This window comes from Vulpes lagopus, chromosome 8 (assembly GCF_018345385.1).
Source record: "Vulpes lagopus strain Blue_001 chromosome 8, ASM1834538v1, whole genome shotgun sequence".
In the NCBI taxonomy this organism is placed as follows: Eukaryota; Metazoa; Chordata; class Mammalia; order Carnivora; family Canidae; genus Vulpes; species Vulpes lagopus.
The window spans coordinates 122993047-123016202 of record NC_054831.1 but is presented as its reverse complement, the minus strand read 5'-3'; the positions used below and the strand labels follow the sequence as shown (position 1 = coordinate 123016202).

Sequence of the window (23156 nt, the reverse complement as noted above, 5' to 3'; positions counted from 1 at the left end):
AGCTCCAGATGCCTGGGTGGCTCAGTGGTTGAGTGTTTGGCTCAGGGTGTGATCCTGGGGTCCTGGGATTGAGTCCTGCATTGGGCTCACTGTGGGGAGCCTGCTTCTCCCTCTGCCTATGTCTTTGCTTCTCTCTGTGTCGCTCATGAATAAATAAATAAAATCTTAAAAAAAAAAAAGTCAGAAGCTCAAATGACTGAGCCACTCAAGTACCATGAAGCATTTAAATTTTCTCTATCCAAACCTTCTGAAATACAAAAAGTCTCAGTGAGTATTCTTTCATTCGTGGCAATCATAGTTATTTGCATAAATTCAATAAAAATTTGTTCTCCTTGTAACAGGACACCAATGGGAACATTGGTTATTTTATGAAGGTGTTGACTAGAATGTCATATTTGAAAGAGATCTGCATAGACTCAGATGCAACCAGACAGCTTTAAGAAACTAAAGTTGACTTTATGAACATGAAACCAATAAATCCCCTTGAAAATGTTGGCCTGATACCTGCTTTGAGTTCCCAGCATCTTTACCAGGTAAGTAAAGAATGTCACTTCTTGGCAGGTACAGGAACCTCAAGATATTTGGGGGACCTTGAGAAGCGAAATTTGCCCAATCCACAGGTATTACAAGCATGTCTGATGGCAAGTATTTGGTCTTGGCTTCTGGCCTAGAGACACTACCAAAAGTTCAGTTGAGATTCCTCATAAAAAGTTCCAGCAAAGCAAATTTTGAAAGATCTCTGATTAATCACTATTCTTGCTGAGCTTATTAAATGATTAAGTCAAGTTTGTTAATATTGAACTTGTTTTTCGAATGCATTATACTTGATTTGCCTATCTCCAGAAATTAGGGTGATCACAGAGAGAAAAATAATGATTCAATAACACACCTCTGCGGACGTTAAATTCGATTCTGATCGTCTTTCAGGGTTTGTTGTTTGCCTAAGCTGATCAACTTGAGGCAAACATTAGAGAAATTGCCATAGTAGCTCATGTATAAACGATCTTTGTTCTTGTTATCCTGTAGGGACAACAACAGGACCCCATGGACATATGATTATTTGAACAGCTGGAAAATGGAATGGATTCCCCAACAATTGTACAACTCAACTAGCACCTTGACCAAATTTGTGTAGCTGGGATGACAAAATGGATCCTTAAAAGCCTGAGCCTACCCCCACTCCATTGGGTTAACTACGGACTTTTGGAGAAAATAGATGGTCTCATTTTCCTTACGATTGGATTGGATGATGCACTTGGGGATGCCCGAATTCCCGGATAAGTCTTCTCCCACTTGCCAGCGGTTCTTTACAATCAGGATGTTAAGGCTAGACTTCAAACAAAGAGGGCTTCTTGGGGCACCTGGGTGGCTCAGTCGGTTAAGCTTCTGCTTTCCGCTCAGGTCATGATCCTGAAATCCAGAGATGTAGCCCCACGTCAGGCTCCTTGCTCAGCAAGTTGTCTGCTTCTCCCTCTCCCCTCCTGCTCGTGGCTCTCTCTTGCTATCTCTCTCTCTCTCTCTCTCTAAGATAAATAAATAAAGTCTTTAAAAACAAAACAAGGGACGCCTGGGTGGCTCAAGGGTTGAGCCTCTGCCTTTGGCTCAGGGCATGATCCCGAAGTCCTGGAACTGAGTCCCACAATGGGCTCCCTGCATGGACCCAGCTTCTCCTCCCCCCGCATACGTCTCTGCCTCTCTCTGTGTGTCTCTCATGAATAAATAGATAAAATCTTAAAAAAAAATAAAAACAAAACACAAAGAGGTTTTATCCCTTAGCCATATTCTTGATGGTTTTATTCCTTAGCCGTATTTGTCCCAGAAACAATTGGGACTATATCTATCCATGTAAAATTGCAAATGGACGCTTTAACCAAGCAGTCAACAGCCACCTTAAGCCACATCCAACTTGTATCACTCCACAGATTTGGAGTCACCCCCCCAAAACCAAATATCTTCACTGCAGCTCAAGGAGGAACCTATACTTTAGTAAAAAGCAGAGTGTTATGTATATACTCCAAATTTTCACAAAAATGTGACAGGGTTACTAACTGATATAAATACTCAAATTGGTACTTTAAGAGATCTCTCCCTCTCCTTTAATGATTGGTCAGACTATTGGACTGGAAGAAGATTTTTGTCAACTATCAAGGACCCTTCATTGGGCTTCTTTTCTTGTTATTCTAATTACACAGTATGTTATGTCCCTAAGGCAAACTGTGTCAGCCATTGACCATGAAAGCCAGTACAATCCAAAACCTGACCCCTTTTTCTCTGGTAACATACATCCAAAACTTACTTCCAGGAATTGGGTATACCTTCAGACCATTTGCAGACTAAAAGCTACTCGAACCTGTCTGGACCGGGCCCTATCATGTTCTCTTGACCACTCCAACAGCGCAAAAACTTCACGGCTTCTCCCCATGGATCCACCTTTCCAGAATCAAGACTGCTCTGGCCCCAGATGAGGAGCCTTCCCCTTAAGTAGAGCTGTTGGAGATCTACACCTGTTATTTAAACGAGACTCAAATTTATAAGTTTGCAGTGTCTTAGGCCCAATAATATGTCTCCTTGGATGCGCTCAGCCTCACCTCTCTCCTAGCCCCTTGTCTCCTTGTTTGTGGAGACCATGGATGCTACTTCACGTTGGTCATTGCTCAACCATCCCCTAGCACTGGTGGCTGGCTTGGCCTTCCCTGGATTAAGTCTGGGGGATCCCTGGGTGGCGCAGCGGTTGGCGCCTGCCTTTGGCCCAGGGCGCGATCCTGGAGACCCGGGATCGAATCCCACGTCAGGCTCCCGGTGCATGGAGCCTGCTTCTCCCTCTGCCTGTGTCTCTGCCTCTCTCTCTCTCTCTGTGACTATCATAAATAAATAAAAAAATAAAATAAAAAAATAGAAGTCTGGGCTACCGCAGAGCCACTGTTGCCCACCGCTCCCATGCCACCATGGGAAGTAGCAGCAGCTCCAGCAGCCATATGTCCAGTCCACCTAAGTGGGCCACGGGGGTTCTGCTCATTCCACTGCCTGTAGAGTCAGGTGTAGCCATCTAGCCTCCCCCCACCCCCTGCAGCTGCCCGACTATATGTCAAGTGGTACACCCTGGAAGTGCAAGGGAATTAAACACACTCTGGAGAGCTGACTTCGATCCTGAGACAGACGAAATTCTTCCCTCTGATGAACTGCTTTGAGTCGTGTTGTGTTCTTTATGGCCTTCTAGAAACATCTCCCATGACTGAGCAAGCAGCAGGAGGTCTCTTGGTAAAGCTGTGGCCAGCTCAGTAATGCCACACATCATATTTGTTTCCCTCTTTTCCTGCCTTGCTGCCACTTCCCTTAACTCTGGCTGCCCTAGGATCGCACCTAGGTTACAGCATGGAAGCTTTGCTTCAGTCTCTGTGTTCTGGAGAATCAGAGAACGAGGCATTGAACCTGTTTCTTGAGGACCCTCTCAGGGCCTGTTTTCCATGGAGCTCTCATTGGGAAATGCTAGTTTAAAGAATTTATTCTTTGATGGGATGGAAAATGAGCCTAGCCATTACTTTCTGCTCCACCCTCCCTTTTTTCCCCTAAGATTTTATTTATTTGAGAGACAGAGCAAGCATGAGCAGAGGGAGGGGCAAAGGGAGAGAGAGAAGGAGACGCCACCCCCCAACCCCAGCAGGGAGCCCAATGCAGGACTTGATCCCAGGACCCCGGGATCACAACCTGGGCCAAAGGCAGACACTCAACTGACTGAGCCACCCAGGTGCCTCTACTGTCTGTCTCCTGCTCAAATTGCCATCAGGCCTTCTGTCCATCTCCTCTGAGCTCTTCTCTCCAGAACAACAAGTTGAATGAAACCTCAGCTTTTCCTCTCTAATTTTTCCCCACTCGGTGTTCCCCCTTCCCTTATGGTCCCTTTCACTATTAGAGAGGAAGACAAACCACAAGACTCCTAACTCTGGGAAACGAACAAAAGGTTGCAGAAGGAGAGGTGGGGAGAGGATGGGGTGGGTAACTGGGTGACAGGCATTAAGAAGGGCACATGATGAGATGAGCACTGGGTGTTATACTATATGTCGGCAAATTGAATTTAAGAAATTTTAAAAATAAAATTAAATAAAAAACTTAAAAACTAAAAAAAAAAAAGAAAAAAAAAGAAAGGCAGAAACCCCAGCTCTTTGGTAATAACAGAAAGAGAGCGCTGTGCATTTATTGAAACAACATGTAACACAAACTCAGTTGCCATCCCCTATGTCAGGGACAGGCATTGACATCTGTACAGTACAGTATCCCTTCATAGGCCTGTGTGCTACCCAGCCCTCCCTCCCAGGAAAGGAAGAGGGCAGCTTTGTCAGCCTGGCTTCTCTCCCCTCTTTCTAACAATAGCTGGTCACACCATGACCAAGCATTATCATACAAAAGTTCCTTTACAAAAAGCACCAATTGGCATACATATACAAGTATATACAAAAATCACATTTAAAAAATGTACAAAATATTCCATTTTGCACCAACGTAGAAAAGTGTCCTGTGTGGTTGTTTCAAGCACGTTTCCAATTCTGGATCAGTGGCCGCTGGACACAGCAGTGGGGGTCCTACTGCTAGTCCCTGCTCTCTGGGCAGAGAGAAGACACACCTTCCCATTGCCCCTCCAGGGGCCCCGACCCCTCCCACCCTGGGCCTGTCACCAAGGCAGCTGGGCCCATCCCCACCCTCCCCAGTCTCTCCGCATCTAGAAGGTCTCTCCCTCATCCAGTTCCTTACTGGTGCCCTGAAAGAAAAAGACAAAGAAACACAAGGTGAGACAGGACACAGGAGGATCCAGGACTTACCAAGCCACAGTGACAAAATTATCAGACTCCAATTCCTGCCTAGGCTCTTCCTTTTTAAACCAAAACAAGAATTTAGTCATCAAGGGATGTCTGGGTGGCTCAGCAGTTGAGTGTCTGTCTTTGGCTCAGGGCATGATCCCTGGGTCCAGGCATCGAGTCCCATATTGGGCTTCCTGCATGGAGCCTGCTTCTCTCTCTGCCTGTGTCTCTGCCTCTCTCTCTCTCTTTCTCTCATAAACAAATAAAAATAAATAAAATCTAAAAAAAAAAAAAAAAAGAATTTAGTCATCAAAACCCCATGCATTGCACATCCAACACAAAAGTCCAAAAGAGTACTCTGTATTTTTCAATTGGATTGAAATTTAGTTCCAATAGTAACTTGGCTTGAAAAATGATATTAGCAAACCTGTTCTTTCTATGTGCCAGTAAATGAGATGAAATGTTCATCTGTTACCATTCGTCTGTGGTAAAGCTGTGATTCAGAACCTAGGCACTTAACCACACTCTGCGACCCAGAGAGCTTTCTAAATGACTTGCCCAAGGGCAGGTGGGTGATCAGATGCCTACAGGGGCCTGCAGAGGACAGGACTGAGTAAAACAGGCAGGCTGACCGGGTGCGCTGAGCAAAGGGGGAAGCCCCTGCCCAGCACCAGCTCTCTGGGATTAGGGAGGAGGGAAACCACAGCATTGTTAGTTCTTTCCAAATTTTCAGAAGAAGGTAGAAATCCAGATTCTCAGTTGAAATCTCCTTTTAAAAAAAATTAAACACAAAAAACGGGTGCCCCTGGGTGGCTCAGTTAGTGAAGCCTCCAACTCTGACTTTGACTCAGGTCATGATCTGGGGGTTGTGAGCCTGAGTGTGGAGCCTACTTGGGATTCTCTCTTTCTCTGTCTCCTCTCTCTCTTTCTCCTTCTTTCTCTCTTAAAAAAACAAAACACCTGCCTCCCCACCCCGTCCCGCCAAGTCCTAATTTTTTAAATATTGGCAATTAATTTTAAAAAATTTAAACATTGTGCTGGCCAAAAGTTCTCGGTGGGCCGAGCCTGGCTCATGGTACCTTATCTTTTATGTCTCTTATACTGTATTGCTCTCCACTCAGGAAGGTCATTTAGATATAAAATGGGAGCTTTTTATTATGAATAGTTTGTTTTTTTTTTTCTCTAAGGATAAAGGGAAACAGTGCTATATCCTCAAACGGTATAAAACACATATTGGGACCTCACCACATATTGGCATCATCCCAAGAGTCCAGCACAGCACTTTGCACACAGGACTTCATATTGTTGAATGACTGACTGACTGAATGAATGGATGAATGGATGAATGAATGGAGGTAGATAAATTTCTTACCTTCTTCCTTTCTCTCTGTGGACTCTTCCTCTTCCTGATCTTCTTCTTCTTCAATGAACTCTTCCTCTTCCTCATCTGTGTGTGACAAAGCACTACGGTATTAGGATGGGGCCAGTTCTTCAGAGGAGCTGCTCAAAGGGGCACCAGGCTGGAGACAGCACTTATCCAAACCCCTTCCCACACCCAGTTGGGACCACATGGCCATGCAGTGACATTGGTGGCCCCCGGAGGTAATGGAGGTAATGAGCTTCTCAAACCTAAGCTGCACATTCATTCTCCCAGGGGCTTCCTCCTTCCTTCCCACACTCTTCTTGGGGAGGGGAGTCTAAGACACCCCTTTGTTCTAGTACCAATAGCAGCTCCTATCACTTGACCTGCCAGGGACCAGAGTGGGCTTTGGGGAAGCACACCTGGTGCTTCTATACATCTCCCACTTAGATACACATGACCTGGAGAGAATGGATTCCTTGGTTCTCAGGGGTCAGAGTCCTCATCATGAAGGAATTTGCTCAGCCTTTGAAATCTGCTTACCTAGCACTCCTTGTCCAGTCTTCCTCATTCCACAGCCTACGAAGGGGTGGCTGTGGGGTGAGGGACACTTCTGAGGCCATCTGCTTGATAGTACTCTGAAGCTGAGCCCCAGATAGACAGTGACCTGTGTCCTCACCTCCCCATCCTGGGACATGACCTGCAAGCTCCACTAACAGAGAACACGTCTATTCTCCACCCTTCTTTCCCAAGCCACTTCCATAATGCTTTGGGGCCCTGAGGGGGTCACCAGAGAGCCAGAGCATTTTCAAGAGTATGTCGGGAAAGGTCTGAAAGAGTGCATGCCTCCAAAATGTCAGCCCAATTTCTGATTACATCGCTGGGATCTGTGCATAATCCAGGGGTTTTCGTTGTTGTTTAGTTATTATCACAATTAACTACTCTTAGCAGCATCTGCTGAGCACTTACTATGTTCCAAATATTGTGCCAAGTGTCTTGTGTGGGGGTGGGGTGAGATGGGTGGAAGGGTGGATGGGTACGCTGAATGTCTTATGTGCATTGTCTCATAGAATCCTCTCCAGGGGCTTGGGAGCCAGATGGCCCTTGGTGAGTCCACGTGGGCTACTTACTAGCTGTGTAGCCTCCAGCAAATCACTGACCCTCTCTTGGCTTCATTTCCTTAACTACCAAATGAAGACGGCGATAGAAACTGCCTCATAAGGTTAAATGACATAATTTAACCAATGGGCTGTTGTGGGGTTCTGAGCATAGATCCAACACCAGATTCTAAAAGCCTGTGGGAGAGCCAACACAATAGGTGCCAGCTCTGTCTTTCTCAGCTGGTCATCGGAGCATCAGCTCTCAAATCAATACAACATTTAGCAAACTTGGCTCTGCTTTCTCTTTCTCTGTTGCTAAGTATCTCCCTTGCAACTGTGTAACCTTGAGCAAATTATTAAATCTTTGCTCTTCTTCTGGTTTCCTCATTTCCCCTTATTACTGTTATGGTTATACTGTTACTTACAAGTATTATCAGTACTCTATGATTGAGTAATTACAAACCGAAATGAGGGCGTAATGCAGGTAAATTAAGGTGCCCGAGGATCAGCGATGGTAGGCGAAGGCCAGCCTTAGGCAAGAACTAGTATTTGTTGAGTATCTGACAAACTTCTCTGTATCAGTGTCTTGTTGCAAGAGCACCATGATGTGGTCATTATTAGTAGGCCCATGTTTAACTTAATTTTTAAAGTTAGAAAATGCTGCTCACGGGGCACACGGCTGGCTCAGGCAGAGGAGAACACAAATCTCGGTCTCAGGGTTGTAAATTCGAGTCCCATGTTGGGCATAGAGATTACTTTTAAAAAATTGAAAAACAAACAAAGGAAAAATGCAGTGCAGGTAGGTAGAGGGGCTCACCAAGGGTCACACAGATAACAAGAGGTAGAACCAATATTGGAACTTGATCTACCTAACCCCAGTTGCCATGCTCTTTCTATTGCCCCAGGCTTCCTTGTAGGGGATCCATACACAAATTATTGAGCAATAATTATGTATCAGGTACTGTGCTTGGCTCTGGGTGCATCCAGAAATTAGATGTATGAGTTTGACCATTTGTAGTGTATCTGCCTCTGCATGGGGCTCAGTGGAAGGGAAGCAGGTTTCCATGGGTTGAGCAGGGAAACAGATGTACCACCATCTCCTTTACCTGTCCCAAAGTCGATGGCCCTCAGGGTGTCTGCTATGTGCTCCAAGTCCAAAGTAAAGTAGTCCATGTTTTCAAAGCCCTGTTCTGTCTTCCCCAACTGGCAACCCTTGGAGGCTTCCACAATGCTGTGGGGGAGGAAGAAAGAAAGGGGGAGTAGGATGAGATTTCTGGGCCTCAGTGAAAGAAGGGAGTGTCTTAACTCCAATTCTCATGAGTGCACATACTTGTCTCACACCCAGGCCTTGCACCTAGAGGCTGCCCTGGAGGCAGGGTTATTTCCTCTTCAGGTGCAAACAGAATGGATGGGCCACGAAGATAGGGGATGCAAGGCCAGGAGAGCTAGCCTTGGCTGAGACCCTCCCAGAGGACCTAATGCCAAGGGGGAGGCCAGCTGGACCAAGGTCAGAGGCCCTGGTGGGAGCTAGAGCCTTGGATAATAGCCCTGGAGAGACACTGACCTTTTGATGAGTTGCTTGGCGCTCTGTGGGGGAAAGAGAGAGAGAGAACAAAGGGTTAGGACTGCAGAAGAAGTGGCCCCGAGAAATCAGCAAAACCAGTGATGGTGCCACAAAATGGGCACCTGTTGCCATTCCCTAGCCTAGCCATGACCTGCTCCCTGCCCTAAGTTGAACAGCACTTGGGTCTTTTCCTTCTGCTCATGGTCTGCACAGGTTTTGGTTATCATTCTAGGACCCTTCCACTCTCATAGCAGGAAGGTTGGATTTTAGGGGTATCATTCTAAACACACTTAAACCCCCAAATCTTCAAGATGAGAATCATATCCTCATCCCCTTTTAATACCCAATGTCTAGCACAAAACCTGGTCCATAGTATGTGCTTAGGAAATTTTTATTGAACTGTGAAATCTTATAGTTGATCCATTTCTGTCACCCCCAACAAGCTTTTCTAGGGCAGGGCTGTCTCATTCATCTCTGTGTCTCTACCTCTGTGGTTGACCTATAGTATATGCTCAATGAATAGTCTCTATGGAGGCACTGTATTTTGTAGCTTACAGTGCCATTCTGCAAACACTCTCTTATTTGATCCTCACAAAATCAGTGAAGAGTAAAGAAGGTAGGAATCGTTGCGTGGCCATTTGAGGCCATTGAGGACGTTGACACTGAGCGCTTTAAATGGTTTGGCTTGGGGGGCACATGGGTGTCTGACATGCATCTTAGTCAGAGCTGGTAAGGCCAAGTGACTGTCCACACCCTGCTAGTTGCTCACCAAAAGGAAGATGGCCCCACCAGGCTCGTCCAGGGACTGGATGGCCGTCTCCACCAGCTTAGTGGACTTGTCCAGCTGCTCCCGGTACTGCTGGATGAGGCCCTCAATGAAGCTGAGCTTATCCTCCTGCTCCCGCGTGATCCGCTGCAGCAGCTCACTCTTCTTCTCGTCCAGGATAGCATATAGTACGTCAAACTTCTGACTCAGCTCTTCCTTCACGTGGTGACTATTCTCCTGAGGACAGAAATCTCAGAGTCACACCCTAGGGAGTCTTCCTCTCCCTGGCACATTTTTCCTGGGATGGATGTGCTAGGAATAACAAGTCTGAAGCTGGAAGAGATCTTGCTACACCCCCATTTCACAGAAGACAAAATGAAGTCTTGGCAAAAAGAACGATTTGCTGAGGTCTCGTAGCTACTTAGCACACCAGTAACATTTGGAGGCTAGTGCCATGGAGAAAGCTAGCCCTTTCCTCAAAAATAGAGACTCCAGGATCAGATGGAATGATACAGTCTGGGCCTTCTGTGGCCTCCCAAGTCACCCCCCACACATACACCCCTGGCCCCTATTTTAGGATCAAGACTGGATTCAGGAGGCTCTAGTTGGTTCTAGTAAGAAAGGAGAAGCAGTGACTCCTCTAGTGGCCTCCTCACTGAGGCTCCCTTCTCTCCAACACAGATGCTATACCTACAAAATAGGTATAATAATATATCTCACCAGACTGGAGGCTCTAGTATCCTCTATCAGCCTGGGAGCATCTCATGGGTAGTCCCCTCCTTCCTTCAAAGCCATCCTTCACACAGCTCTTCGTTCATCAGGAGTCTGATGACCCTTTCCCCCCCACCTCATCTCCAGGCCCCACCTCAAGTAGAAATGAAAAATCATGGATTCTTTTTCAGAGATAGAAAAGTTTCCTTCTGCCCCTATGTAGTCTTGCTACTCATGGTGTGGTCCGTGGACCAGGAGGTTGGGCAAAGCCTGGGAGTTCATTAGAAAGAAATGCAGAACCTCATACCTCCCTCCAGATCTATTGAATAAGAATTTGAATTTTCACAGGATCTCAGGGGGGATCTGAACGCATTTTAAAGTTTGAGAAGCTTTAGTCTACAACACACTGAAGACAGTGGTCTGAAAACTACTTGTGCTGAATAAATACTGAGAATTATTGCTGGCATGCTTCCCAAAGTCAGGGATTGGTCTGCCTTGTTCACCACTCCAGCCCCAGCGTCTTTGGCAGGGCCCGACACACAGCTGTGTTCCAGAAGCATTTGGTGAGTGAGTGGATGAATAGATTAGTTGGTTTCCACTCCACCACCCCTGCTTGAACACCCCAGCCTCCAGGCCCCAACCATTAGCCACAGCTCACAGCGGAGCCTTCACCCCAGAGAACCAGGCTTCACTGAGAGGCCTTGGACCCCTAGACAGAACTCTTCTCCCTCTCACCTTGGTCACTCGACAGGAGTCCTCCAGCTGAGTGATGATGGTCTGCATCCGGTCATTCCCTGCCACCAGCATGGAGATACAGTTACTCAGCTCCGTCTAGATGGGAGAGGGGGTGAGGGATCAGGAGAAGAGAGATGAAATAGTCCCAGGGCCTGTCTTCTCAGGAATGGCACCCTCACTCCCCTCTCTGCTAGAAAAAGCCTACATCTCTAGAGATACTATATCCCTTATTTTACAAATGAGGCCCAGAAAGGGGAAATGACCAAAATACAAACAGCAATGTACTGTCAGAGGAGGGGTTTGTTTTTAGGAACGAAGAGATACAGAAAAGAAATAGAGTCAGAGAGTTCTAGAAGAGATAGGTCAAGAGAAGAGTGGGAGGCAGGGAAGAAGTGTCCAGAAAGAGGGGCCATAGCTTACTGCATGGGCAGGATTATGGACTTCCACAGGCCTCAGGGCCAGGGAGAGGGCTCTGAGCTACTTTTTCTGCTGCAGGAGAGGTAACCAGCACAGGAAGAGGTATCTGGGGCCCCAAGCACACTGGGATATAGAAGTCATGGCCTGAGAGGACCCTGGTGGCCTGGCCCAGGGGTCTGGTCTCTCGCCTGTGGCCACACCCAGGTGCTCTCAAGTGGCTCTAAGTATAACCCATGAGCTCAGCCACCTCCCCCAGGAAGGCAAGGGCTGCTGTCCCTGTGGCCTGGGAAGTCCCTCCAGAGGGACTATTCCTGAAAGGCCGGCTCAGCAGATCTACAGGGATCAAATCTACATCCTGAATCATCTGGCCATGCCCCACAAGCCCAGGCTGGGGGTAGAAGTGGTATAAGCCAGTACCTTTTGTCCCTGAAAGACGCTCTGCAGGGGGGCCACCTCACAGGCCTTGTGAGCCCCAAACACCTTGCACATGGAACACGTGGGCATCTCACACGTGAGGCAATAGATGTTGATTTTCTCGTCTTCATGCTCCTTGCACATGGGGTGGCTGCCCTTCTGCAGGGGCCGACTGCAGAAGAATCACAAGTCACACAGTGTGTGGGGGGGTCCCGAGTCCCTGTCTCCCCCCACCCCAGCTCTGGGTGGCAACCTCAGATCTATGGCCTGAGCTCTCTGTGACTGGCTGTACACAGTCCTTTTCATTTTCTGGATATCCAGAACCAGGAAAGCCAGTGACACCAAGGCTATCCTCATATCCTTGGACTCAAACTCCAGTGATGGAGTTGGCCTTAGGCCCCACTAGTGCAGAACATGGGAAAGGTTGTAGAATCCCAGAACTGGAGATATTTTTGAGAAGAAGAAACTGAACCCCAGAAAGGTGAACTGACTTGTCCAAGGTCACCCATCAAGTCAGGGCAGGGGAGGCAAGAGTGCATTTGCTCTAATTATAGTCCCTGTAACTCCTGGTTACTGCAGGCTGACTTTGAGCAAAGCAATTTATACTCATGGCCTCACTTAATTCTATATTTAATCCATCAGACTGTAACCGCATCAAAGCAGGGAAACTTGCCTGCTCCCGGCACCTCTGAATTTGCAGTGTACAGTGTGTGTCATGGAGGAGGTGGTTATTCAATACAGGTGGAGAGACTATACCAGTAAGCACGCCATGAGGGTGTCCCCAGGCACAGAGAGGGAAGAAATGTGTGCGCCCCAAGTCACACAACCAGAACACAGGCAGCCCAAGGATGAGTAACAGTTCAGCTCAAGCCTTGACTTAAAGTCCAGAAAGTCTTTCCAGCATTCAGAGTTTTTTCCTTCCCAAACACACATTCTTAGAATGCTTTTCTCCCTCGGTCTGGTTCTCTACTTAGGGGCCTCTGGCATGTTATCTATGCTTCTCGCAGGGCATCAGTTGCTTCCTATCTGAGGCTCAGTTTTTTGTGTCTAAGTCCTACCCCCTCATCTAGACATATCATTAAGAGCCAACACCATGTCTACATCACCTCTGCTTTCCCAGCCCCTAAAACAGCAAGCATCTCACAAATGTCAAATGGTGACTGTCCCTCATCCATGTCAATGCCTCACCTCTGAATAGCCTTGCACAACTGGCCACACCCCAGACATTATTATCTCCCCAGGTTTTTAAATAAGTCCCTTTCAGACTTATCTTTTTTTCATCTTTTATTGCAGGGCCCCCCCTCCCCATGCTGGCAGGAGTCTTCCTTTGCCACCTGTCTCTACCCCCCGGGAGGGAGCTCTGGAATGGCAGTAGCTGCAGAGATGCGCTAAGATCCTGAGGGTCTGGTGCCTGTGCCCACTGCCATGCCAGATGCCCATTCTCCTGAAGCCCAGGCATCAGCATCTGGGTTTAAATCCAGACTGTTCTGCTGCTCACTCATTTTGTGACCTTGGGCAAGTGATTTCACCTCTCGGAGCCTTGGTTTTACCCCAGAGCTACTGGGATCAGGGCAACTATCAGCAATGAATGTATAGAGCCTAGCACAGAGCAGACCCTCAATAAAGGGCATCTCTCACGGCCATTTGACTGTGTAGAAAGGCCCCCGAAGGGTTCAAGCATAAATCTGCTCTTCAGAGGTCGATACTCGAGGTGAGGGGCTAATATTTGGGTGCAATATTAATTTTCTTATTGGAGAATGGTCAGCAATATATCTGCACTTTTATGGAGTTTTACTCCAGGAACATAGAGGCAATAGCAGTTAGGAATATTGACCATAGAGTCAGTTAGGCTCCCTCTCAGCATCACGGCTTGCTGAGCAGCCTCGGGCACACCTCTGACCTTCTAGGAGCCTCCATTTCCTCATTGGAAAATGAGGGTAAGAAAGTCGTATGGATTACTGTGAGAATTAAATAAAGGTCACACATGGAAAATGCTTAAGACGAGGTGCCTAGACACAGGAGGTGTCCATACATATCTGATACTTTTAACATTTCCCATCAAAACCCTATTTGATAGTCACACTAACAAACCTTACCATCCTCCTCTGCAGATGGATAAAATGAAGGCCCAAAGATTCATCCAAGTTCCCACAGTACATTAGTAACAGTCAGACTAGCCGACGGTTCCCCTGGTCAGGGCTTTTTCACACTAAGATTGGTCTGTCACTTATCCTGGGGCAGGACACTGCCAGGCGGGCAACACTGGATGATGGTTTGGGACCCAAGGGCCTGAGGGCAGTGGCCTGGGAGTCTTGTCAGGTGTCAAATTTGTAAAGAGCTCCCTGGTGGCCATATCTCTCTCCAGCTGGACACACACACTGCACAAACTCCACTCCCACAAATTCTGCCCAAGACAGAGCTGCTGTTTTACAAACAGGGAGACTTGGGGCCAGATCGGCAGGGCTGTCCTCAGCTATTTCTCTTCCCAGCTGGGAACATTTGGGCAATTGACTTCACCTCTTCGAGCCTCAGCTTCCTCATCCAAGAAATGGGGAGGATGAAAGTCATGCCCAGTTCCCAGGATTGTTGTGGGGCAGCAGGAGGAAGCGTCCCCGGTACCCACGATGACAGCCATTGCCTCCACTATAGAGAGACCGGCTGTGTTCCCTCTGGGCACTTTTCTCTGCTTGCCCGGCCACTTTGCTGGCCCCAGTGTCTCCCTCTCCATGTCACAGTTTGTCCCTCCCCTGGTTCCTGTCTCAGCCTGTCCTAGGAGAGCAGCCTAATGTCTGGGCTCTTCTCATTCACTGAGGGACCGACCTCAAGAGCCAGTGTCGGGGGATAGAAATAAACCTCTGTTGTGCCTGAAGAAGAGGGAGATGGCTCTCTGGACTGGCTAGTGTAGCTCTCCAGCCAGGGCACTGATCCTGGGCAATGGGGAGGAGCCTGGGAGAGCTGGGCACAGACCAGGTGGGGAGGAAGGATGGCTCCCAGGAGCCGGGAGGACTGACCTGGAGCACTCCTGCTTGTAGATATCAATGATGTTCTCCACCAGCAGATTCCGTTGCAGGCCGTACACTCCGTGACGATCCATGATCACCTCGTGGCGGCAGGAGGGGCAGCGGAAACGGCCTCCAGACATGGACACGGAGCCAACCCGGCTGGTCCAGAAGGGGTTTGCGGCCTGCGGGTGGCAAGGGCAGAGATGAGGCCTGGGACAGTCTCTGTCTTTCTTGCTCACCCCAACCATTCTCGTCAAACCATTTGACGTGGAACTCCCCATCCTGAGATGAGAGCCAGCCCACGTACACGGGGAGCACCTGAAAAAGCAACTAAGCGGTCAGCAAGTTTGGGAGGCAGCAGACCTAGGTTCAAGTCACAGTTATCCTCTGAATGACCTTGGGCAAGCCACTTTCTCCCTCCAAGCCTCTGTTTACTCATTCACGCAATGGACATTATCGTTAGAGCCTGCTCGTAGGGCTGCTAATTCAAAGATAAAATTGTGAGAGAACATTAGTACAAAGTGCTTCTGGAACCTTGAGTCCTGCCTCCCAGCCAGGGCACTTCTCCTATTCCTTTGTTGAGGAGATGGATCCCCTCCTGCCCCACATTATAGGGAACCGGTCTCAGCCTCAAAGGGGAAGATGCCTCTACTGCCCAGTGCCTCCTGGCCACCCTCCTCCTCCTAAAGCTCTGGGCCCCCTGCCACCAGGGAGCTGGCTCCAGCCCCAGGGGTCTGGTTTCTCTCTCCTCTCCACCCGCCTCTCCCACTTATCACTTGAGGCATTTGACTCCTGTTTGGAGAGTCAACTGTGGGCTCTGGGCAGCAGTGGGGGAGCTGCAGGCAGGGTGGAGACGGGAAGCACACGTCATGGAGAAGGAATGGGGCGGCCAGGGTCACCTCCGAGCCCCCTTCAGCCCAGAAGCCTCTGCAGGGGCTTTGCTCTGCTCGGGAGAAAGCCAGCAGTTTAGAAGTCCTGGACTAAGAGACAATGGCTTTCACCACAGGAATACTGAGCAGCCACCTGGAGCCCAGGACAAGGCCATGCCCAGCACTGACCTGGAAAATGTCATTGGCACACTTCCGGCAGAGGTTGTGCTGACAAGGCAAGATGACCACCGGCTTGGTAAACATCTCCAGGCAGATAGGACAGATGAGCTGCTTCTCCAGGTTCTCCATGGGGTTCCCATCCTGGATTAGGCTTGATTTATAATCCATATTGTCAGGACGCGTGGTGGTTCACCTGGGTGCCTCCTTTACCTGCCTCACTTTACGTAGACCTGGGGTGTTGCCTTCGTCACAAAATACCCACACAGAGCCTCCTTGCCTTGTTCTCCTGGTGCCCGAATTCTGTCTTGGTCTGAGGCCCCTCTGATATTTATAGCTGGGTCCCGGTCACATGAGCCCCAGAAGGGGACCAGCTGAACATTCCGATGCCAAGTGGCTGGCTGGGGCTTGAGTTTCCTCCAGGCCTGAAAGACCGGCCCTCTCAAATCACATGTAGGGATGAGCAATCGCTGTTCTCCTGGGAGGAGGGTCGTAAACAAGAACAGCCTGTTCGTGGGCAGCGTGGGGGGAGGAGAGGGTACCAGAGTTTCCTCCAGAACCTAGTCTCCTATACCAGGCTGGTAAGCCAGGAAGTGGACCCAAGGAGTGGGCCACTGGGATTTGCAGGGTTCATACCCAGTGATCCCTCACTGTCCTAAATCCCTTCCTCTAGAGTACTGAGTGGCTCCCAAGAAAAGGGGTCAGGGCAGCCCCTCTCTCTGAGCCCATCTCTGAGCACAGCATATTGCTGGAAACTTTGAAACCCTACCCCAGCTAGCCTGTCCCTCCCACAACCACAATGGCCACTAAGTTCACTTTAATGTTGAAAGGGCTCCCTTGAGACATAGTCCAGTGCCCTCGTTTTATAGATTTTGACACTGAGGTCCAGAGAAGGAAAAGATCTTATTCAAAGTCACTTAGAAAGTCAGTGGCAGGGACTCCTGGGTGGCTCAGTCGGTTGGGTGTCTGCCTTGGGCTTGAGTCATGATCTCTGGGTCCTGGAATTGAGCCCTGTGTCAGGCTCCCTGCTCGTCAGGGAGTCTGCTTCTCCCTCTGCCCTCATCCCATTCATGCTATCTCTCTCTCTAATAAATAAATAAGATCTTAAAAAAAGAAAAAAGAAAAAAGCAGGACCATGCTTTTTAAAAAAAGAGGGCAGCCCTGGTGGCCCAGCAGTTTAGCACCGCCTTCAGCCCAGAGTGTGATCCTGGAGACCTGGGATCGAGTCCCACGTCGGGCTCCCTGCATGGAGCCTGCTTCTCCCTCTGCCTCTCCCCCCGCTTCCCCGTCTGTCATGAATAAATAAATAAAATATTTAAAAGAAGAAAGAAGAAGGAGGAGGAGGAGGAGGAGGAGGAGGAGGAGGAGAAGGAGGAGGAGGAGGAGGAGGAGGAGAAAGTCAGTGGCAAAGCCAGGAATCTTTCATTCATCAGACATTTCTCTGAGTACTAACTATACTTCAGGCACCAGGGTGACAGATAAATGAGTAATCCTTTTCCCTGTCCCAAGAAGCTCACAGCTTATCGAGGGGGCAAACGAAATAGCTATCATTTTGGTACCATGAAGCCCTACCTGGACATCTAGAGGTTATCTAGATGTTCCCCTCTACTCTCTGCACAAATTTGTATTTTTCTCTATGTTCTTCTGGACACTTCTGTATTGGCACGTAGAAGTCACTAGAGTAGTTCTGATGGCTATTTTTAAGGTAGAATCTCATGCAAAAGGATGTAGGGGTTAGCCAATATTGGTGTTGGGGCAAGAGGGGGAGCAGTGACCGCAGGCCTCAAGGATGAGCCTAAGACACCATAGAATGTACAGGAATGTCCAGGGTCTCACAAAAGAGGGGCGGTAGGAAAGTAGGTTGGGTCACCTCAGCCTGAAGAAGAGACGATGGTTGGAGCCTTGAGACGAGATCTAGTGAGTAGTGAGGGCAGAGGAGCCAACCTTGGGGTGAGGGGAGGAAATGGGAGTGAGAACCAGTCATAGAAAGAGGAGGAGGCCCAGAGGACAAGAGGCTGGGGAATTTTTTTTTTTAATTTTTTTTTTTTAAGATTTTAAAGTAATCTCTACACCCAACACAGGGCCTGAACTCGCAATCCCGAAATCAAGAGTCGCATGCTCCACCGACTGAGCCAGCCAGGTGCCCCATGAGGCTGGGGAACCTTAAGAGGAGAACTGTCCCCCCGAAAATGTTAATGGCTGGTTTTAGCTGAGCACTTACCAAGTGCCAGGCACTGTGAAGCACTTCATATGAGTTATTTCATTTTATCATCCCAACAGCCAACAACCAAGGACTGTTCCATTCCTGTGGAACAGGTGAGGAAACTCCAGTTCAGAGCATAAAATAACTGCCATGAAGTAACACAGCTTGCAAGAAATGGCTCTAAGATGTGAATCCAGATATGCTTTACTCAGGAGCCCAAGCTGCTTCTTTGTTCTAATGTGTGTGCTTTTAAAGATTTATTATTTATTTTGTGAGACAGAGAGAGAGAGAGCAAGTGCGCGCGAGTGCATGCATGAGGAGGGGAGGGGCAGGGGGAAGAGAGAGAAAAACTGACTCCTTGCTGAGCACGGAGCCCAGCTCGATGTAGGGGCTCGACACCCCCCCCCCCCCGAGATCATGCTCTGAGCCAAAACCAAGAGTCTGAAGCTCAACCCACTGAACCACCCAGGCACCCCCTAAACTCCTCTCTCTATCAAATTGCAGGTCAACACTGCCAGGCCAGCTAGGGGTTGGAAGAGAGGGAAGTTGAAAAGAGGCCATCCTTTCCTCCTTGCTCACACCAGTTTTGTTCAGATATCAGACAGCACTGTTCTCCAGGAACGTGGACCTCTCCAAGGCCACACCAGACTAAGGCTTAAACCTCTTATGGTAATCCCATTCTCCCTTGCCTAAGGAGATATAGATATGGCCTAGAGACCCAAGGGCTCATGGATGTGGGCTAAAGATAAAGGATTTCCCCCGATATAAAGTGAGTGCAAAAGGAAAGCTTTGTTTTTGTCTTTGAACGGGGCTGTGAGAGGGTAGGGCAGCTAGCTCGCAGCCAAGAGGGGGGACAAGACTCAGGGAGACATCCAGTCCCTGAAAACAGCAAGGAAGAACTACAGAAAGCACAGGTGACATCGATGCCATCACTGTGCTGCCAATTTCCCAGCCCTGGCACTGCCCCCCTCTGGACTATTTAAGATGTGAGATAACAAATGTCATCATAGTGCAATTACTCTGTTGCTTGCAGCAGAGAACACTCTGTATACATTCAAGACTCCACCTCCTATATGCCAGTGACCCTCACAGCTCTAATTCCAGTTGAGACCTCCTTCTCCCTTAAGCTGAAGATTTGTTGGAGATCTCTACTGGGATGTCCCAACAGAACCTCTAACTCCTCGTACCCCCAAACAGAACACAGCATCTTCCCCAACACCTAGCCCTACCTTGCGTTGCCCTTGTGTCATGTCTCAGTGAACACTACCATCATTCCCCTGTTTGCACAGACCAGAAAGCTGAGAGCCGGCCTTGAGCTCCCCTCCATTGCACATCTGGTCAATCTCTACATCAAGCATGGGTTCATCTTTGCATCCCACTGTCGTCTTACCATTATTTTTTGTGTGTCTGATTCTCCCTCAGGACCTTGAAGATTTTGAAGGTAAAGACTGTCTCTGTCCATTCTGTACCCCCAGTACCTGGCACATAGTAGGCACTCCACAAGCATTTCTTAAATGAGTGGACTAGTGAATGAGTGAGTTAAGTAAGGGAGCAACAGAGTCACTGTCAGACTTGAGAAAGATTAAACTACTTGAGCAAGGGTTTTTTGGCTGACATATGGGAGAGAAAGTACTGGAAGATTGGGGAGGGGGTGATAGAGTCAATGACCCAGCCTCAGAAACGCGAAGGACATTCTATGTCTTGAGTTGGGAGGACAGGAACGAGGAGAGGATGGAGGTGAGAATCAGGCATTGGGAAGTGGAGAGAAAGGTGCTCCTATTGCAACCTTGGTCAAGAGGGAGTAGAAGCTAAATTGGAGGCTAAGCAGGGGGAAGGGGAGCACAAGTGGACAAACTGGCCAGTGCCAAGCACAGGAGGAAGTCCCCTAGAGAGGGGCGGAAGGGCTGTGTGAGGGCAGGGGAGCTTTGATGGTGTTTCATAACCCAGGCTTGCTATTTGTGAGGAGCCATTCACATGGTTCTGTTGACTTTCTCCAGCCACACTTGGCAGTCCAGGTGCAAAAGCCAACGCAAATGGACAGTGGGATCCACTCCAACCTGGGCTTTGGCCAGCCTAGTGCTGCTGAAAGTCAAGGGGTGAGGAAGGGGAATTCCCACGTGGGCCACACTGGGCATCAAAACATGTCTTGTCATTTAATCCTCCTGACAGCTCTGCAAGGTGGAGGGGGGGGGGGGGTAATGATCTCCGTTTTTCCCAGAAGGAAACAAGATTCAGAGAGTTAATTGGATTGGCCAAAGTCACACAGCCACAAGTGGCAGAGCAGAGCTGGGGTTCACATCCAAGGTAGCCTGACTCCTAAACCAGTGCTCCTCACACTGAAGCATTTATTGAGTGCTTACTGCGTGCCAGGCTTTGTGCTAAGCCTTTCCCATCCACGCTCTCTTGTTCAGTCCTCAAAATAACTCCGTGAGGCATGGACCATGATTTTCCCTGTTTTGGAGCTGAGCAAAGAGGCTCAGAGAGGTTAAGTCACTTGGCAAAGTACTCCAGCCAGTGAGTGGCAGAGCCAGGATCAGAACCAGGAAGTTATAAACCAGTAACATTACCAGTTGCTGGAACATACTAGAAAGCTATGGACTGACAGATGAAGAGACAAAAAAGGAGTCTCAGTGGTGCATCTGAGTCCAGAGCTTTTGGCTACTACATTTTACTGCTTCCCTTTCTGCCTGTCTCCTTGCTATTTATTTCTACTCTTTATTTTTTTTTTATTTTTACTGCTTATTAATGAAAATTTCAAACACACAGAAATACTGAGAATAGTATAACGAATTCATATAACCAAATCAGCTTCAACTGCTACCAACAGTTCCTCAATCTTACTTCATCTATATCCCCACATAACTTTTTTTGTCTGAAATATTTTATTTTATTTTATTTTTTATTTATTATTTATTCATGATAGTCAGAGAGAGAGAGAGAGGCAGAGACACAGGCAGAGGGAGAAGCAGGCTCCATGCACCGGGAGCCCGACGTGGGACTTGATCCCGGGTCTCCAGGATCGCGCCCTGGGCCAAAGGCAGGCGCCAAACCGCTGCGCCACCCAGGGATCCCTTGTCTGAAATATTTTAAAGCAAATCTTAGACATCAAGTAATTTCAACTGTAAAAACTTTTCAGTAAGTATTTCTAACCAATTGGTATTTTTTTGGTACATAATCACAATGCCATTATCACATCTAACAAAAGTAAACAAGAATTTCTTCATATTATCTAGCTTCCAAGCTATTTTCGGAGGACATGGATTGCCTCAAATGTCTTTTCATAGTTCGTTTGTGCAAATGAGATCCAAACAAGGTCTTATATGTGGCATTCTGCTGTTTTTGTCTCATCGATCACTTTTAACCTATAGTGATTGCCTTTCCTCCCATTCTTCCGTGTCATTGATTTGTCAGAGAATGATTCAAGATATCATGATTCTCATTTGGACATGTCAGGGATTCAAGTTCAGAGAAGTTAAGTGACTTCTTAGAACATCACCCAGCTAAGTGATAGACCTCATTTAGGACTGCCTCCAAAGTCTGTTACTCACGGGAGGAGCTTAGTGCCCAAGGGGGGTCCTAGCTGGGTAGGGTTTAGGTGAGGCAGTGGGGGTAATGGTCTGGGCCTGGCGAGGAAAAGGAGTGATGGAAGATAATAATAACACTATTTTTGATTGATTTACTGCTTGCAAGTGGCCAGACATCTACTAAGAGCTTCATGGCACCATTTCATTCAGTCGTCACGACAACCATGAGTAGGTCATGCTTATCCCTATTTCACAGATGAGGAAACTGAGGCATAGATTGGCATGTGGGATTGCCCCAAATCCCACAGCTAGTGTAGGCAGAGCTGAAAGTGGCCACTTAACCCCAATTCTATTCTGTTTTTGATTGTCACCAGAGAGAGGACTTTTGGAAACTTGAGATTTGAGGCCTGTTGGGGAAGAAAACTGTGCTGAGACTGGCAATATGATGCCCAACCAGCCACACCCACCTTCAGTTTCTTATTTGCCAAATGGAGCAACCATTAAGAAATGCTCCCCAAGGGTCCCTCCGTGTCCTCAGTGGCTGGGTTCTCAGAGGAGGTCTTCCAGGGATGGATGACTGGCTGACGCAGGGCTGAGGGCGGTGATGCTGGAGAGGAAGCCACCCTCCATCTCCCCTTTCATTTCCGCATAGCTTGGGGCTTGCTAAATGTTTCCTTGGTACATCGTGGATCGGATCCCTTCCACGTGTGTGCTGTTCTCACACAGCCCCCATGACCTCCCCAGGAGTGGGGGGGGGGCTGCCCTGCCTCTTCCTGTGGATTTCCCCTCAAGCCACTGTGGTGTCTGAGCACCCTCTGAAGCGGGTGGGGTTGGACAAAGACTGTTTTTCTCACAGGTTGAGATCCCTGTCACATGCTTCAGTGTCATCCTCGACAAAGAATCATCCCAGATCACAGGATCAAACTGACAGGTCTTTTATCCAGAGGCTAAAGACAGAACAGTTGGCAGAGGGAGGTCAATCGGGTCCGGGGTGAGATGCAGTGCCCCAGGTGCCAGGGCAAAGCCCCCTGGGCCTGGCCCACATGCCATGGAAGGGGAGCAGAGTGTTCAGGGATCTTACCACACAGACCTCTTCCATGTCCTCAAGTCCAGACCACCGCTATGGGCAGCTATAAGGGCTCTGGAGAGTGGATGCCCTTTAGAGAAACGGGCATCCTAGAAAGTCTGGAGGGGGCTCTGCACTGATAATCCCAAAAGAAAGTATTAAAAGTGCCTTATAAACTGTGAGATGCAATTGTCCTTTAATTAGAAGGCCCTTGAGTGTAGAACAACAGAGAGGCTGCCCAGGCACCTGTGGATCTGAGTTCAAGTTCAGACTCCTCTAAATATCAGCTCTTTCACCTTGAGTGGGTTACATAATCTCTGTGTCTCAGCTGTAAAATGAGAATTGGGTCGAGTAATGGTATCTCCAGGTCTTTTTACCCTAAGAGTCCAGGACTCTCTGGGTGACTGCCCCCAACACTCTATGCCTTGCTGAAAATTGATGGCATAGAGGTGGGA

The 23156-nt window shown here is 48.3% G+C and overlaps 2 protein-coding genes across 4 annotated transcripts in view; both read right to left on the bottom strand.

The window, feature by feature from the left end:
• Positions 1–1387: 1387 nt before the first annotated feature.
• On the bottom strand, positions 1388–16215 carry TRIM63 (tripartite motif containing 63). 3 transcript variants are annotated; one of them, XM_041766883.1, is made up of 9 exons: positions 15921–16215; positions 14872–15044; positions 11864–12032; positions 11030–11125; positions 9587–9820; positions 8818–8840; positions 8360–8484; positions 6166–6240; positions 1388–1410 (listed from the first exon to the last, which is right to left on the bottom strand). In XM_041766883.1, the coding sequence occupies exons 1-9, from the start codon at positions 16077–16079 to the stop codon at positions 1403–1405; spliced, it is 1062 nt and encodes a 353-aa protein (XP_041622817.1). In that variant the 5' UTR covers positions 16080–16215; the 3' UTR covers positions 1388–1402. The 3 variants fall into 3 exon arrangements, with proteins under 3 accessions (XP_041622817.1, XP_041622816.1, XP_041622814.1); XM_041766882.1 differs by lacking the exon at positions 1388–1410 and adding an exon at positions 4160–4753; XM_041766880.1 differs by lacking the exon at positions 1388–1410 and having other exon boundaries at positions 5783–6240.
• The window catches only part of LOC121497810 (translation initiation factor IF-2-like), a 36058-nt gene continuing 29028 nt past the window's right edge, over positions 16127–23156 (bottom strand). The window contains exon 3 of the mRNA XM_041767515.1: positions 16127–16386. Coding sequence (XP_041623449.1) covers positions 16127–16386 — 260 coding nt within the window. The remainder of the gene's footprint in view (positions 16387–23156) is intronic.